This window comes from Maniola hyperantus, chromosome 1 (assembly GCF_902806685.2).
Source record: "Maniola hyperantus chromosome 1, iAphHyp1.2, whole genome shotgun sequence".
Classification (NCBI taxonomy): Eukaryota; Metazoa; Arthropoda; class Insecta; order Lepidoptera; family Nymphalidae; genus Maniola; species Maniola hyperantus.
The window spans coordinates 15886169-15903444 of record NC_048536.1 but is presented as its reverse complement, the minus strand read 5'-3'; the positions used below and the strand labels follow the sequence as shown (position 1 = coordinate 15903444).

At 37.9% G+C, this 17276-nt stretch overlaps 2 protein-coding genes across 2 annotated transcripts in view; one reads left to right on the top strand and one right to left on the bottom strand.

Annotated features, from left to right (window-relative positions):
* Patronin (calmodulin-regulated spectrin-associated protein patronin) overlaps nucleotides 1-10151 on the bottom strand; it is a 93198-nt gene extending 83047 nt beyond the window's left edge. The window contains exon 1 of the mRNA XM_069499836.1: nucleotides 9935-10151. Coding sequence (XP_069355937.1) covers nucleotides 9935-10054 — 120 coding nt within the window. The 5' untranslated portion in view covers nucleotides 10055-10151. The remainder of the gene's footprint in view (nucleotides 1-9934) is intronic.
* Nucleotides 10152-14747: 4596 nt separating this feature from the next.
* LOC117985448 (serine/Arginine-related protein 53) lies at nucleotides 14748-17166 on the top strand. Its single transcript, XM_034972207.2, has 3 exons — nucleotides 14748-15248; nucleotides 15964-16283; nucleotides 16990-17166. The coding sequence occupies exons 1-3, from the start codon at nucleotides 14852-14854 to the stop codon at nucleotides 17077-17079; spliced, it is 807 nt and encodes a 268-aa protein (XP_034828098.1). The 5' UTR covers nucleotides 14748-14851; the 3' UTR covers nucleotides 17080-17166.
* Nucleotides 17167-17276: the final 110 nt, after the last annotated feature.

Sequence of the window (17276 nt, the reverse complement as noted above, 5' to 3'; positions counted from 1 at the left end):
TAAAAGAAGTGGGCATTAAATTCCGTCACAACAAATATCCGCGGCCATAGTTTCTAGCTTTCTTCGCAGTTTCCAGTCTCCACCGGAAAGCCATTAAGCTCGGCATTGTTATTAGGTACTTTGATACCGGTTTAGTTAGACTATAAAATAGCTGGCTATCAAAAACTAGATTTTATTTTTTTCTATTTTAAGTTATCAAGTAATAAAGCTCGGCCACTTTTAAATCCCATTTTTTGAGGTGACCGACCTGTATTACTCGCCAGTTTAGTTAACAAGGCAACATGTGAAGTCCGCGAAAGGCGTGAACGTCACGAAGCAGCAGTGATGTGAATGGTTGTTTGATGTTTCGCGCCGCGATTCGCACGCGAGTGAAGAGCGGGCATTAAGCTTGGAGTTTGGACCTTGGATCCAGAAACGAAAAGATCCAGAAAGCTTTGTACATGACCGTAGGAATGTACCGTATGTACGTAAAATTTGAAACAATGTACTATTTTAAAACCACAGTTACTTTAAAAAGTAAGTGAGCCGCCACCCTGATATCAGAATAGCGGCGGGTCTAGATCTGAGCAACTGACTAACTATTTGAATGTGAAACGACTATCGTAGCAATGTACGAGGAATGTACTTGAACAAATTAAAAACATAACCAGATGCAGTAAACGGTACATATATAAGACAACTCTCTGGTTAATATAATTTACGAGCAATGGCGTAACTAGGTACATTAAAACAAAACCAAGGCAAGGGCCAATCAAAAACGCATAAAAATAATCATACGCTATCTGTCTGGGAGATGCGGCGAATTTAATATTGAGGATGACCTTCGTTGAAGGATAGTTACAGAGAATCGAGGATTATTCGGGGTCGCCGATCGGTCCCAATAAGGACTCTATAGTCTAAAAACTCTTCTTGAAATAGGTTGTATAGACTCTATACAGCCTTTTGAAAACCTTTTATGTGCTAAAATCATCTAACATGGGCCGAAGATCTGTATGGTTTGATATTGAAAAATTAATGCTGAAGGTTACCTATTGTGCGGAAATACATTGAAATATTTTAAAGTAGGGAGAAGCAAGGAAGTTATAAGCAGTGCTTTTAAAGTACTTAGATTTATCAAAATAGTTACGTGTTCAACGCAATGGAATGCATGGACAGGTCACAATATGCACCTGTGGCATTTAAAGACCATTGCAAGGCAGCGGATAGCGGATTTGTAGAGCATTGTCTTTGACGTTGAGACTACTTGAGACCGATGAAACGTCATATAGATATGAGTGACAGAGACAACGCGCAACAAAGCCGAAATGTCATTCTAAAGGCCGATGTACATTATTTTCTGCCGCTTTGTACGTGCAAGAGTACTATATATTACGATTAAATAAGTTACCATTATAGGAATGCAATTTTCCATGATGGCACTGAGAATTGAGATTTGTCATCTAAGACAATATATTGTTTCTCCTAATTTCCTTTCTTTAATTAATTGACACCAAGTGTAATAGGTATTTTTAAAAACAGAAATCTTAGTATTGGCAATGATTAGGGAGAGCAACGCTTAACAAGGCAGCAATGCACGGGGCTGCGATTGCTTGTACAGCATGGTATAATAATATTGTAAATTGATCACTTGAAAAGAGCAACCGCCGAGTTTCTTGCTGGTTCTTCTCGGTAGGAACGGCATTCCGAACCAGTGGTAAATTAAACTACTTGACGATTCAAAGGCACTTGTAAACGTTTACTTGAATAACAATATATTATTCTATTCTATTCAATAAAGCTAGTTAGTTGGAACATTTTAAAGTAGGTCGAGAGGTCGACACTCGACAGGGTTTACATTATATGCAGTTAACTTCATACTGAATTGGCAAGCTAGTTTAACGAACATAATTATTGGCTAAAAGAAACTATTGCTAAACATTCAATTAAACATGCCTACATGTAACCGTAACAAGGTCCGCGCCTTATAGAACGACTGTGGGCGGAAGTATGCACGGAACACCGTCCGTCTGTCGCAACGCGCCGTTCGCCTCCGAAACCGTCATGCCATACTTATTTATAGACAACTATGGTCCCTTCCACAACGTCCCTTCAATGGTAAAATAATATGCATCCTTTCAATGCGAGAAACGCCTATACAATCCTATAAGGTGGACTGTAAAACTTGTTTAATGTTTAAGCCTTTATTGTATGAAGATAGGACGGTGAAATAGGTTACCTGCATCTACATTAGTTTTCCGGCAACTCTAATTTATGTAACGCTCTCGGAGCGAGGTCTATTCATTCCTTACAACAGCAACGCCATGCTACAGGCGATAAGTGTCTGTGTAACTACTTCGTAAATTCTATGTATGCCCTCACATGATGCGAAGCTTTTGTAGGGAGTGAACTGACAGTATAAAACGCTACAACCTTCAAGAGATTTTGAGTAACGAAAAGAGAGAATTCAATATTCATTATCTGGTGAGAGCTTTATAATGCAGCAGTTATACCAACTGGTTTTTTAAATTCATTATAGGCGCACGCTTGACCACGATCACACCTGATGGGAAGTGATGATGTGGCCTAAGATGGGACGCGTTTGCCTAGAAGGTGCCTATTCAATGTTGTTTTAAAGATACCCGGATTATAATTGGCAGGAAACACTGATCTCGGAAGAGTATTCCAGACCCCAGCCATGCGTATAAGGAACGATGACGCAAAGCGTTTCGTACGCGTAGATGGAATGTTGAACATAGGATGGAAACTAGCCCAGTGCCTTGCGGTACGGTGGTAGAAATGGTGCTCAAAAAGGGGTTACCTAGAATTTAATTACCTCATATCTTTGCCGTTCACGCTACCATATAAACTGTTTATGGGCGCCATTTATTCAGCAAAAGATACGACTAGGTGGAAAATGAAAATTAGGAAAGAGAACGTCGAAATCTACAAAATCACTAACTTTCAAAACATCCAAAAAACTTTCCAGGTAAAACTACCAAATGACTGGACTATTTATGAGAAATTTTATTTGTGCCTTTGATAAAGGCTTTAAAAATATCCAAAGCAGGGAAAAACGGAACACCGCTCTCTAAGATAAGGTAGAAGTGCTTCACCCAATCATCACGTCACTTCTACTATCTATTAATTTAGTTGAGTATGCTCAACATCGTCACTAGTTCACTCAGCCATCATGTTTTTACTAAAGCTGGATGATTCGCTAAGTAATTGTATAACACTGAATGCGAGTCATCTGATGTTAAGTGATTACTGCCTGCCGCCCATGAACATTTGCAGCACCAGAGGAACTGCCGATATGTTGCCGGCTTTTCAGGAATTTGTTGGTCCATGGTTGAATTCCGTAGGAACTTCTTGATTTTCCGTGGTAACAAGTATCCTCTGTGCATATCCAGGTTGCAAGCTATTTCTGTTCCCGATCAGTTCAACGGTTGAGCCAAGAAAATATAACAGACAGATAGTTTCGCGTTTATAATATTAGTATGGAAAGTTGTCATAGAGCTGTATAAAATGTTCATCTTGATTCTGTCCGTAGATTTGCTGCATTTTAATAAAAAAAAGAAAATGTCCTATCAACATGATCAGAGTCAACCACCGGAACTAATAACTATTCCGGTAATTAACTAACTATCGCTTTAACTAATGTGTAAATCCATTAAAAGCCAATATGGCTCTTGCACGTAGATATCAATAACTTCCTACGGAAATCTAACTTTGTTTGTAAGGTTTTAAAAGGGCGAACAAGGAAACACCATAAACAGTAAATCAACATAGTTTACCGATACAAGGTGATCTTATGCGCGACAATCATTCTAATGAGCTAAAGGTACATGCCATTGGTAGGTATAATCGACTCTATTCTATCTTAATGATTGTAGTGACAAACAAATACCGATACATTTAGCACTTAATTGTAATGCAACGTACGGTTCACTTTGCATCTTCGTCTGAATATCTATTGACCATCGAGCTACATGCATTGAGAGAGGACTTAGGCTGAGATCTATAGAGCGCACTTATAATTTGCTTAGACTTAAGATTGAGTTAAAACGAGACAGACTTATGTGAGAGATATAGCTGTCTCGTTTTAACTCTGTCTTAAGTCAAAGCAAAGTCAGAGTGCGCTCCATAGATTTCACCCTTAGTTCTTTCATCCAATTTATAAAAGGTTATTACATACGGGTGAAATTAGCAATAGCGTTCTAAATTCTAATTCGATGCCGCATTGAAACTAGAAATCGCTTAAGAGCATGGATTTAATAAACTGGCCTTTCAAGTCAGGGCACAATCCACTCCGACTGCAGCGCTTATTACCGCTGAATAAGCTAACATTAAGTATTATCATATATCAGATGCCACTTTCCATTGAATAAACGAAAACACAATCAATCATAACAAACAATGACAAGATATTATTCGTCTCTAAAGAAAACTGTCGCAATAGCTTTTCACTTCACACCTTTAGAGCCTTAATTGCTTGACCCACTGGTCTGCTACTTTGACACAAAGACGAACGTTGCTTACGATGAGAGGACGTACAATACACATTGCTCTTTGAAGCAGATACTGACTTTATCAAGTCACGACAAACCCAGATCCGAGCAAAAATGTGCTTAGTTATTCAGGAAGGCTTTATAAGATAAAATAATCCTGTAGTTCTATGGAATGAACATTAAGTTAGTAAATATTTCTTGCATTCGTCACGGTCACTGCACCAGCTACTCGTACTTAGAATCTAATTGCTTGAATATGAAACTGGATTTCGATAACTGGTTGGTGACTGAGAAAATTGTTTTATCTACCGCGTCGTTCGCCAAAACTGTTGACTGTGTTTTCACGAAATCTAAGTAGGTACCTACCTACTCTTTATGTCTTTATTGATAAGGATTATAAGTCATCGTACCTATTTCGATGTTAATACTCATTTTTGATGACGTTACTTACCTACTTGTCTCGTACAAGTTCTTTGGTATGATACGAGTACATTGGTATTTAGTTATCCGAGTTTGCCAACAACATATTTCGGGGTAGAGTCTGGCTAACGAAAGATGAGACTGGAAAAGCGCGGCAAATTAAAAAAATATCAGTATTATAGCCCAAATATTAATGTCTGACCTGGAATAACCTAATTTGATACTTTAGAATTACTTATTTTTATTTCCTTTCCATCAAATTAGGTTACTCCAGCACCTCGATTGCGGGAAACCTGCATCAATCATTATTACAATCTCAATTGCTGTGATTGGCTGAATTTGTGCAATTCTTTTTGCAACAATACATTGTAGCCAATAGTGAGCGAGCGTCAACCAATCAGAGGTGATTGCGATCGGGACATTGTAGCTGTCAAACAACCGCGGTAGGGCCACAGCAGGGCGATTGTCAAAAACCTGCATCAATCATTATTACAATCTCAATTGTTCTGATTAGCTGAATTTGTGCGATTCTTGTTGCAACAATGCATTGTGGCCAATAGTGAGCGAGCATTAACCAATCAGAGATGATTGCGGTCGTGACATTGTAGCTGTCAAACAACCGCGGTAGGGCCACTGGTCTGCAATATTAATATCAGAGCTGTCATACTGACATTATTTTAATTTGCCGCGCTCTTTCAGTCTCACCTTTAGTTAGCCAGACTCAACATTTTTTGGGATTGAAAGCCATAATATCTTTTCGGAAGATTATAATATACCTATCTACGCTTCTCCTTTTATTAGTTGGCTTTTAAAAGTACACCGTCCATACAAACAATAGCATGGGATGTACCTCACCTTACAGGTTTACATGAAGATTATTTCTAGCATAATAGCATATCTCCCGACACTTCATACTCTACAAGAAACATATTCATTAATTTACTATTAACAAGGACATTGCTATACCTAAACCGAGCGGGACAAGGACAACGCAATAATACTACCTACTAGGTATATCTGTTGTAGGCGCGGGTGTCGCTTGTTTACGTTGTAAGCATAATTGAATTAGTATGCTTTGATAATAATAGACTCTTCTAGTGAAAAGCTAGCAGACAGACAGACACACTTTCACATTTATAATATTAGTATGGATTATTATTCTTAAGTAGTTGTCACAAATGGCGCAATTCAAACTCTTCATAGCAGCACATTTTTTTATTTATTTTTTATTCAGATACAAGTTAGCCCTTGACTGCAATCTCACCTGGTGGTAAGTGATGATGCAGTCTAAGATGATAGCGGGCTAATCTGGAAGGGGTATGGCAGTTTTTATTAAACCCATACCCCTTTGGTTTCTACACGGCATCGTACCGGAACGCTAAATCGCTTGGCGGCACGGCTTTGCCGGTAGGGTGGTAACTAGCCACGGCCGAAGCCTCCCACCAGACCAGACCAGAAATTTAGAAATTATAAAATTCCAAACCCCTGCCAGGAATCGAACCTGGGACCTCCCACTATTAAGACCACAGTGCTCACCACTGCGCCAGGGAGGTCGTCAAACATATAAGAGTATGTAATGCGAAATCAAACGATGGGAAAGGAAACTGTGAACAAAGGCCACTCTCCACTTTATTATCACTCGGATCGTGTCCGGCGGGCGACATTTTCTCCGTGTATTGAATTATTATACTCGTAGCTACTTACCTACTCTCTTTACAATGTCTTTGTTAGCAGAATTTATCAACAAGTTTTGAATGAACTTGTATATCAGAGTTATTGAGGATCATATCAATAATTTCAGTTATTTCATTTCATTACAAACAATAATGTTCTTAATCCGTTATCAAACTTATATTTTTTAATAAATATGTTTTACTAGCTTATGCCCGCAACTTCGTTCGCGTGGACTACACTTATAAGTGTAAAACCCCTATTTTACCCCCTTAGGGGTTGAATTTTCAAAACCTTTCTTAGTGGATGTCTACGTCATATTTGCTATCTGCATACCTTTCAGCCCGATCCGTCCAGTAGTTTCAGCTGTGCGTTGATATACCTATCAGTCAGTTTAAAAACAATGTGTTTCCTTACCCAAGGTCTACGATTCTACAGTCATTTGACGCGAAAGACATAAGACATAAGTAGATCCACATAGAAAAACATGCTTATTAAAAAGTAAAAAAAACTCTGCTCTGGCAAACATGCACATCATAGTTATTAAATACACTTTTTAATTGAATGTACGACTCGAAATAATAAGCGAATCAGTGCTTTGTGATCTGGGTCGGTAGCTCGGTAATCACACTGAGAAGCCAGTGAGGCAGACTAGTTAGTCAGTTAGTCAGCAACAATCTCCTTTCGCGAGCAACTAGCGAGCCGTGCGTCTCGGAGATGCGACACGGTCTGACGACCTGACCTTGGCCGTGCCATCCTGTATCATCCCAACCATGTGAAGATGACATCATGAACGAAACAACCGGTCAAGTGCGAGTCGGACTCGCACACGAAAAGTCCCGAACCATCGTACAAGATAATGACACTTAATACTGCAAGTTAATGACAAACAGCGCCATCTAAATGTGATTTAAGTAAGTAAACTAATTATTTGTTCATGAACACATTTTTTTAATAATCTAACCACTACTACACGGTTTTCGGATATTCACCTTTACTTGTGCTGTAAGACCTACCTACATGCCAAATTTCATGATTCTAGGTCAACGGGAAGTACCCTATAGGTTTAGATTCCCTTCTCTTGACTGACACAATAGACAGACTGATAAGCAAGTGATCCTATAAGGGTTCCTTTTTTTCGATTGAGGTACGGTACCCTAAAAATATTCTAATATGCAATAGCCTAAATAGTAATATGCCGGGGCGAGGCCAAGGGCGGAATTTCAATCGATGGCATTAATAGTTGGTTGGTTGGGAGGATTAATATTAAAAAGGAAAGTCGGGTCAATGACCCCACAATGGACGGTTAGAGTTTAGACTGATGGCTGTTCCGATTCTTTTTTTAACCACCAAAAAGTTCTGAAACGGTCACGACAATTTCGACGGCGGCGTGGATCTGACGTTAAAAATAAAATGAAATAGTTATAGCTTTTAGCCATAGCCTGGCCACTTAAATTAATGAATTATATGGCACTCAGGCGCACGCAGACTTCTCTCTAAGGTGCCAATGCAATTTTAACGGCCATTGTAATAACTGTTAGACACATTATACTTTCTAAGATTTTATGTCGCAAACATTGGTTTTGCAATGCGATTTCTTTGGCCTCCGTTTCGAATAATTTTATGAATGGATGCAGTTAAGACGCAAACTATTCATTCAGTCATAACTTTTAATACTTATGAATTCTTTATTCTTTATTTTTGCGTTTCACATGCATCCACTTACAATGATAACATGAGATACATATGAGACCCTGTAAGGGTATACCAAAATATAGGTGAGTTATATTATAATTATTAGATAATTCACTTGATTCATTTACTGTATGTAATATTTACAATATTCTTAAATTATAATAACAGTACTAAGAGAAAGAGACAGCAGTAGAATTGAATTTTTAAAATAACTTTTTTTAACTTGCTGATATTATAGGTATTATTATACTTGAGTGGTACCTATGTCTGTCTGTTAATATGTTTTTTTTAGTTCTTTACGGCTAACGAATTAAGTAATCTTGACTGCATTGTGGGATATAAAAGTACTACTTTTTAGAGCATCAAAATAAAACCAAGTAAGTAATCCTACGTAAAAAAATAAACGTCACGGAGTCAGAATAGAAGCTACTCGGTAATGAATTTATCGCACCCCAGTGTAACTATCGCATTCGCAGAAGTCAAAAGCAGAAGCATGCAAATAAGTTGTGGAACATCGATAAGTAAGCTCACGTCCAGTTCTCCACACCTGGATGGATCGAAGTCATTAAAAAGCAATCCATGCGTAGAGCTTTGTCGCTCAATGTATTACAGTTCTTGCATCGCTCACCGCACGCTATGGTCCGTTATCCATCAAAAGGCAGATTGACGGAGATGTTTTCAGCAGACGAATCAGAGTATTGATACATGGCGTGATAATTTTTCCACGTCATCTATCAATAATTTGATTGGTCGGCTGAACACGTCTCTGATTCGCTCCTAGTGGATACCTACCACGAAGTTCCCCGTGATCTGTGTCTCAGCTAAGTGCCCCCGCGAACTATTCCATACATACTTAAAATAATATGATAAATGCGAAAGCGTCTTGGTCTGTTATCTTTTCACGGTTCAACCACTAACAGATTTTAACAAAACAGACAGACATAGGCTCCTTATTATCTTGAAAATTTGGGATATTTTAAAACTTAACTCACGTGGACGAAACCGCGGGTATCATCTAGTACAAACTTAAAGGATCCGCCAATATCAATGGCTGAATTTAACACTTCGTTTTCAAAATTTTCATAAAAGGATTCTTATTCAAAAATTTGTAATTTGTAACGGCCATCACACAACTACTGTATCTGAAAAGCGGGAGCTATCACCAAAAAACATGGGAATTTAGCATATTTCCAAAAAACTCTGCTACATAGAATCAAACTAAAAACCTTGATCCTACATAGCATTCTATTTTAGAAACATTACTTTTTGAAAATTCCCACGTTTTTTGACGATAATTCAAAAACTACTTTTTGCAGTTAAACAGGACAACGCGACGCGCCAGCGGGGCCTAAAAGCTCAACGGTTTTGTGGGCAGACTGAAATCCGAAAGAGTTTACAAATCCCAATTTGAAAATTGGCATATGCACAGGATTTTGCTTTATTGGAGGAGAAAGGGGATTATTAGGTGCCTGACATTTCCTTTAATTGTATCTCGTAATAATATGCAGTATGGAAACGTCTAACTGAGACCCCGCCTCAGTAAAATTAAAGCCTAAGAGGAGAAAGGGGATTATTAGTATCTGATATCGTTAGTTCCTTGTACAATGGCGCAACAGTTTCTACCCACTAATATGCAGTAGTTATAGGTAGAAGTGGCTTACCGAGACCGCGACTGAGGCGCTCGGAACAACACCGGTGCTCTCTATGTCCTGGCCATCAGGGGCGCTTAGAAATCGGCGCAAAGTGCCGTATCCAGACGCTGAGGCCACCATCGCTACCATTATACACACACTGCACAGACCACTGGAGACTTGGGCTCTAACTTGACATCACTTGGAACGATGCGCGCGCGGCGTACTGCGCGCCCGACGCGTATCAACTGCCTGCGATCGGCGCTTCGACCGTTTCGCGCCCCCCTACCAAGACACGACGATGGTCGTAGAATAGTGGTTGGCGAGCAGACACAGATAAGTGTGTTAACTTTGAATATCCCTCGCGATTAGAACATTTTTAAATAGTCAGTAAGTACGTACATCCATGACTTCATCCGCGTGGATTCAAGTTTTTAAAATCCTGTGGGAATTGTTTGATTTTCCGGGATAAAAAGTAGCCTATGTCACTCTCCAGGTCTTTATCTATACCCATGCAAAAAATCACATCAACCAGTTGCACCGTTGCGACGTGACAAGACATGGAGAGTGACATAACTCTCCAGGTCTTTAACTATATCCATGTAAAAAATCTGCGGCTGATTGACGGACGAACCAATAAACCAACAAACAAACACTTTCGCATTACCAGTGATATGGGTACTAGTGACGTTTAAGTGCGGACACCCGCCCAGAATGAAGAAGAAGAAGAAGATGGGTACTAGTGATGCGAAAGTATCTCTGTTTGGTTGTTATGTTTCAAGGCTCAACTGCTGAACCGATCTTAACGAAAGGCATAGAGATAGTACTTTCTTATTTTGTTGAAATAGCTTGCACCCTGATGATGGACATAGTATACTTTTTTCATGTAAACTAAAAAAAAAAAAAGTACAGTGTTATATCTTGTCAATTGGTATGGAATCTTTCATGTGCAAGTGGGACTCGCGCTTGAATGGTTTTATTATTTATTTATTTATTCAGATACAAGTTAGCCCTTGACTGCAATCTCACCTGGTGGTACGTAAAACTCATAAAAACAAGCAAATTGGTAATAGTGCTTAGGTATATGAGCCGTAAATTGAGGAAGAGCACTTAGATGTTGCAGTCTAAAATGGAGTGGGCTAACCTGGAAGGGGTATGGCAGTTTTTATTAAACCCATGCCCCTTTGGTTTCTACACATCATACCGGAACGCTAAATCGCTTAGCGGCACGGCTTTGCTGGTAGGGTAGTAACTAGCCATGGTCGTCCCACCAGACTAGACCAGAAATTATAAAATTCCAAAATCCTGCCAGGAATCAAACCTGGGACCTCCCACTAATAAAACCACAGTGCTTACCACTACGCCAGAGAGGTCGCCATTACTGAATTATTTAAAACTAGCTTATGCTCGCGACTTCGTCCGCGTGGACTACAAAATTTCAAACCCCTATTTAACCTCCTAAGGAGTTGAATTTTCAAAAATCCTTTCTTAGCGGATGCCTACGTCATAATAGCTATCTGCATGCCAAATTTCAGCCCGATCCGTCCAGTAGTTTGAGCTGTGCGTATAGATCAGTCAGTCAGTCAGTCAGTCAGTCAGTCAGTCAACTTTTCCTTTTATATATATAGATATCATATATTATATTTAACTATTATTCTGTGGAGAAAAGTATGTGAGATATGTGAGTAATATCTAACTGATCTTAAATGCAATTTATTTTTCAAGAATTGTTAGTAAATTCTTTCTGTTATCTTATCAGTCATTAACTAACTACTTAATCTTAGATATATTTGTTTACAATATAAATTCCTGAAGCAAAACATTGATGATTATAAAACACTTGGCTAATTACAATTAACACACAATATAAAAGCATCTTAAATTAAGATGGAAAAGATGCCTTTTCACTTAAGTACATATTAAACTAGCTTTTTTCATCCATTATAACATTGATAATAAGTACTTAATATTATAAATGCAAAAGTGTGTATGTCTGACTATCTGCTAGCTTCGCCCCTCTACTTTACTGATTTTTGGTACAGAGATAGCTTGCATCCCGGAAATGGACTTAAACCACTTTTTTACCTGGAATAGCAAAGATTTTTAAAAACCTAATCCCTTTGCACAAGATAGCTTGCATCATAGGCTACTTTTATCACGGTAATTCGAAGTTCCTATAGGATTTTTGAAACCTAAATCCACACAATGTCATGGGCATCATCTGATCTAAAATAAATCTGTGCTGCTCATAAAATTAACACTTTTTGTGGGCAATTAATTCATCATGGAGAACTCCAGTGTGTTAAAATGTTACATTAAACTATAATCTAATTAGCTGATGCTGATGAGGTAGAGGGCACCAGAGGGCGAGGAAGGTCACCCATGCGATGGACCAACCAAATTAAGTCTGCTGTGGGCGGCCCTTTGCACGAGTGTACCAGGCTGTCGGCCAGCAGGGAGAAGTGGCGAATGCTCGTGAGGCATATAACATCTGCCCTCAAAGACGTTGCTTCGTGATAACCACAACCACTCTGCCAAGAGTGCTACGACAAAGAAGAAGAAGACCTGATGCCCGTGACTTCGTACGCGTGGATTTAGGTTTTTAAAAATCCTGTGGTAACTTTATAATTTTCCGGGATTAAAAGTAGCCTATGTCACTCTTCAGGTCTTTAACTATACCCTTGCAAAAAATCCCCTCGATCCGTTGCTCCGTTGCAACGTGATTGAAGGATAAACCAACAAATGAACAAACAAACACACTTTCGCATTTATAATATGGGTAGTATATCAGTGCTTAGATCATATTTTACACTAGTTTTTATTTCACTCCAATACATGTATGTGTTACAGAAGTTAGGACTGTTAGGAGTTTTTAAGGTTTTTTGAATTTGCATGACGTTGCAGCTTTTGCCAGGTGTCCAATATCTAGTGAATATTGTCCGAAAACCGTGAATGCGTGGTTAAATCATTAAAAAAAAATTAAAACGTGTTCATGAACAAATTATTAGTATTTTCAACTTTTAAAGTAAGATTACTATATAAAATGTATATGCATTGCAATATGCAAAATATTGAAAAGATTTGATTGTAGTATGGAGCCCTCAATGCACAAGTCTGACTCGCACTTGGCCAGTTTTTAATTGTGGATATAAAGTTGGATTTGGTTTGCCAATTTTTGCTCAAGCTTCTTTGAGGGAAGGAAGCTTGATTGAAGGACAAACCATTAAACCAAACAAACTTTCGCATTTATAATATAGGTAGTGATAAATCTCCAGAATGCAATCACATGCCTAAATTTAAGATCGGTTCTTTAGTTTAGCTGTGAAAAGGTAAAGTTTGTGTGGATGAGGTCACCCTTATATTTCAATGTTGCATATCACAACTTAAAAACATACTGTTGAATATAATAGGTACTTTTAATCAAACTGTAACTTTAAAACAAGTGTGTATAGATCAAAATAATAGAAGGTTGATTGTTATAACTGGAAAACAAAGGTACAGCCTTTACATACAATCATATAAAAGTATCTGATGTGACATGTAAGGCACATAACAATGTTCTAATAGAAATAATTTATTCCGCACCAGTGTGGGCAGGACACCTCACCCACTCTTTGCCTTGATTTGCTTAGCGATTTTAAAGGTGACTCCATCTTATATTTCAATTTGTGAGGTTTTATAGAAAACAGTTTAGTTACCACTTGAATTTTAGTACAGAAATGTGTATTTACTTTGCATTAGTCTTGTTTATTAAGAAGAGCCATGGTAGTTGAGATTTTTATAGTTTTTAGATAAATACAGTTAACATGTGCACGGTAAACATACATTGTCAGACACCGGTAATTAAAAACGTCGCGATCTCACCTGTTTGGTGTCCACAGTGTCTGTGGCCTCCATGTTGGCATGTGTGCGCTCCTGCCTCTCCATGACTTCGGAAACATCAGAATCGCCTAATCCATTTACTGAGCGCTACAAATGCACACGATACTAGCATCAACATAACAATCGCGATGGTACAAAAATTTTGTAACGAAACAATGTCAATGATCGACAAACACGTTTAACACTCCGAGTCTATTATACAAGAAGGAAAAGTTTTAATGTTCTAGTGGTCGTGTAGAAGAAGACATTTTGACTATATCAACAAAATGTTAAAACACCAATACTAAATTATCTAATGAAAACCGAGAAAACAGAAACACAGTTCATCACCATCTTAAAATTTCACACATTCCGTCATCGAGGCTGACTGACTGTGGTCGCTGCCCTATACTGCGTTAATATTCACGCATAGTTTACGGAGCCAAAAATGCGAATTTTATAAAAATTTATGCAAGTAGTGCTGCATCAAGTTATAAACAAGTAAATCAATTTATCGAATGAATTGCAAGTTATTTGTTTTGACGAACATTTTTGTTAATTCTTCTTGAAAATTAATAGGTTTGAATAAATGTAGTTAAAAAAAAATTGCAAACACTGGAACGCAATTTACGCTGCCCTGCCAAAAATGAAAATGCTGCCATCTATGTCCTAAAATTTTTAATTTAAAACTGGAAAGATTTAAATATTTTATTGATTTCAATAAATGCAATTCTAATTTTATTTTTACTTATAGAATTTTTGCAGGAACTTGTTCAGCTGACACAGATCTAATCAGCTGCGCGATTGCGGTAGAATGACAGTTACAATGTCACGATCGCAATCACCTGATTCGTTGACGCTCGCTCACTATTGGCTACAATGCGTTGTTGCAACAAGAATAGCACAAATTCAGCTAATCACAAAAATTAAGATTGAAATAATGATTGATGCAGGTTTTACGAAATCGCCCTACTGGCTATTTTTGTTCTGAGAGCCGACTCAATACCTCTTGGATGAATGATTTTTCTGTGATGCTTAGTATTTATATTCCTATGTTCAAATTATTTTTATATTTACGCAACCCAAATGCCTCGTGAAAAAAGTAGATATCGCGATCGGCGTAGTTCTTCATACAGTTCGAATTCGTCGCACGAACGAAAAAAGTCTAAAAGCAAACATCGGAGACGTTCACGATCAAACGACCGATCAGAGTCCAGCAGCCTGAGAAGAAAACGTTCCAGCTCTCGTTCGAAGCACAGGCGAAGGAGTTATTCTAGAAGTGTGTCCAGAGAACGTTATGAGAGCAAATCAAGGCGTCGATCTACTTCTCGGTCGAGATCTAAGCGGGGAAGACACTCTAGAGAACGTTCACATTCAAGATCAAGATCCCACAGCCGTTCGAAGTATAGTAAGACCAGTAAAAAGCATAGAAAGAGATCACCTTCTAGCAGTCGAGAAAGTAGAGCTACTTCATTTGATATTGGTGAGTACTTACATTCCTTACACATAGTATGTGCCAATAAATGTGAAAGTGTGTTTGTTTCAATCACCTTGCAACGGAACAACGGGTCGACAGGATATTTTTGAATGGGTGTAGTTTAAGACCTGGGGAGTGACATAGGCTACTTTTTATCCCGGAAAATCATAGAGTCCCACAGGATTTTTAAAAACCTATATCCAAGCATACGAAGTCGAGACATCTCAGAAGAGATCTTGACAGAGTAGGTAAAAACAAGAAGGCTCGGATATAAGTCAGTCTTGACTGGTGAACAATCTCTATGGTCCTATGTTTGAGAGGGCCTTTTTGTCCTTTGATTTTATAGAAATAAATATTAAATAGGTTTTTCGGTAATAAAGTAGCGGTCTGTCGTTAATAGTTTGGTGATTTGGTGGCTGCGACTAGTGGGCCCTGGGCACGTGCCCAGTGGGAAAGAGGGCCCTGTAGATAGCTGGCACTCTGGAGATGCATGTAGGCTACTTTTTATTATGGAAAAACAAAGCTCCAATTGGATTTTCAAAAATTAATTAAAAACATTGATGCTTGAAATGTTTTCCTTGTAATATTGGACTGTATTTTCTTTGACACAATCTATTTTTTTTAAAAATTAAAACACACTGAGCCTATTTCTTTTTTATTCTTATTTAATAAATCTCATCTTCTGTATGTTACTATAATAACTAATCTTTATGCATTATAGAACCCAGAAAACTCAACCTAGATGATACAGACATTAAAATTGAGAAGGCAATAAAGGCAGCGGAAGCAGCCGGGCTGACTATGACAAAAATACCCACTTATGACTACAAAGAGGTGGAAGTCAAAGAGGACATGCCTACAATACATGACAGAAACCTGATAGCAGAGTTGAACAGTGACTCATTTGTGCAGAGAGCCTTTACATCTTCTAGGAGTAAGAAACAGTCACAAAGTATTGTGATTGACTTAAATGCTGAGACAGTGAAGCTACCCAAATCAGATATTAAGGTTCAGAATGATGATTCTATAATTAATTTTGATGTGAGTATCTTGAATATTTGGAACTTGAGGGTGCGTTTATTTGACACTTTTTTTTGTAACAGAAAGTTGTAATAATATATAGAGAAACAGAAAGAAAAAGTGGACAAGTAAGCACTTATCTCTATGTAAGATCTCTAGCAGAGACCCTTGGCAGTGCTCAAACAAAGGTTGTAAAGGGAGTAGAACAGGTACAACAAAGATACGAAGTATTTTTCACATGTAAACAAAGCACACACCCTGCAGTTGCTAAGCCAATGCTGCACGGCGACCATGTATGCTAGTGCTGACTATGCTGTCAGAGTGAGGGAAATCTCAGTTCAATCCTGAATTCTGTAGCCTAAATTTGACATACATCCTGACTATGTCACAGAAAAATAGGGCTACCTTGTCAAATGTACTAATATTTGACGCCTACCAGTGGTGTCAGACTCCATGTTTTGTTAGAAGTTCCCAAACAGTTGTAAACTGTGATGCTGTTATGGCAAAATAAGCATTTTTTTAAGAATATTACCAATGTTTTATGGCTAATATTCCCCTTTCCCCACCAACTAACTGTAAAACTTGTGCTAGGAGTAGGTCTGACAATAGTGCAATGGGTGGAGTTTGAACCGGCTACCTTTAAGATTTTACTATTTATTTATAAGTCACAACATGCTTTTGTATAATTTAATATTGAAATAACCAAGATTTGTAATGATTGTTTCAGGAATTACCCAGTCATGAAGAATTAAAAGAAATGTGGATAAAGAAACTCTATCAGTACAGAAAGAAGATGCTTAGAGATGAAATGCAATAAATTCATATAAGTCATTAATTAAATAATAATATGAAATTTGTTTGAAAAAGTTACACAAGAGTAATAACTTAATAAATATGAACACTTTTCTGGTTTTTTACAAATGAATTATGATATATATATATATATATATCTAGATATAATCTTTATAATTATTGTAACACTAGCTGATGCCCGCGACTTTGTCCGCATGGATT

What these genes read in the sequence shown, in the direction of transcription:
- LOC117985448 (XM_034972207.2), top strand. Translation starts at nt 14,852, where the DNA reads ATGCCTCGTGAAAAAAGTAGATATCGCGATCGGCGTAGTTCTTCATAC. An exon ending in AGCTACTTCATTTGATATTG is followed by an intron (nt 15,249 to 15,963) that starts GTGAGTACTTAC and finishes TATGCATTATAG; the next exon opens with AACCCAGAAAACTCAACCTA. An exon ending in ATTCTATAATTAATTTTGAT is followed by an intron (nt 16,284 to 16,989) that starts GTGAGTATCTTG and finishes TGATTGTTTCAG; the next exon opens with GAATTACCCAGTCATGAAGA.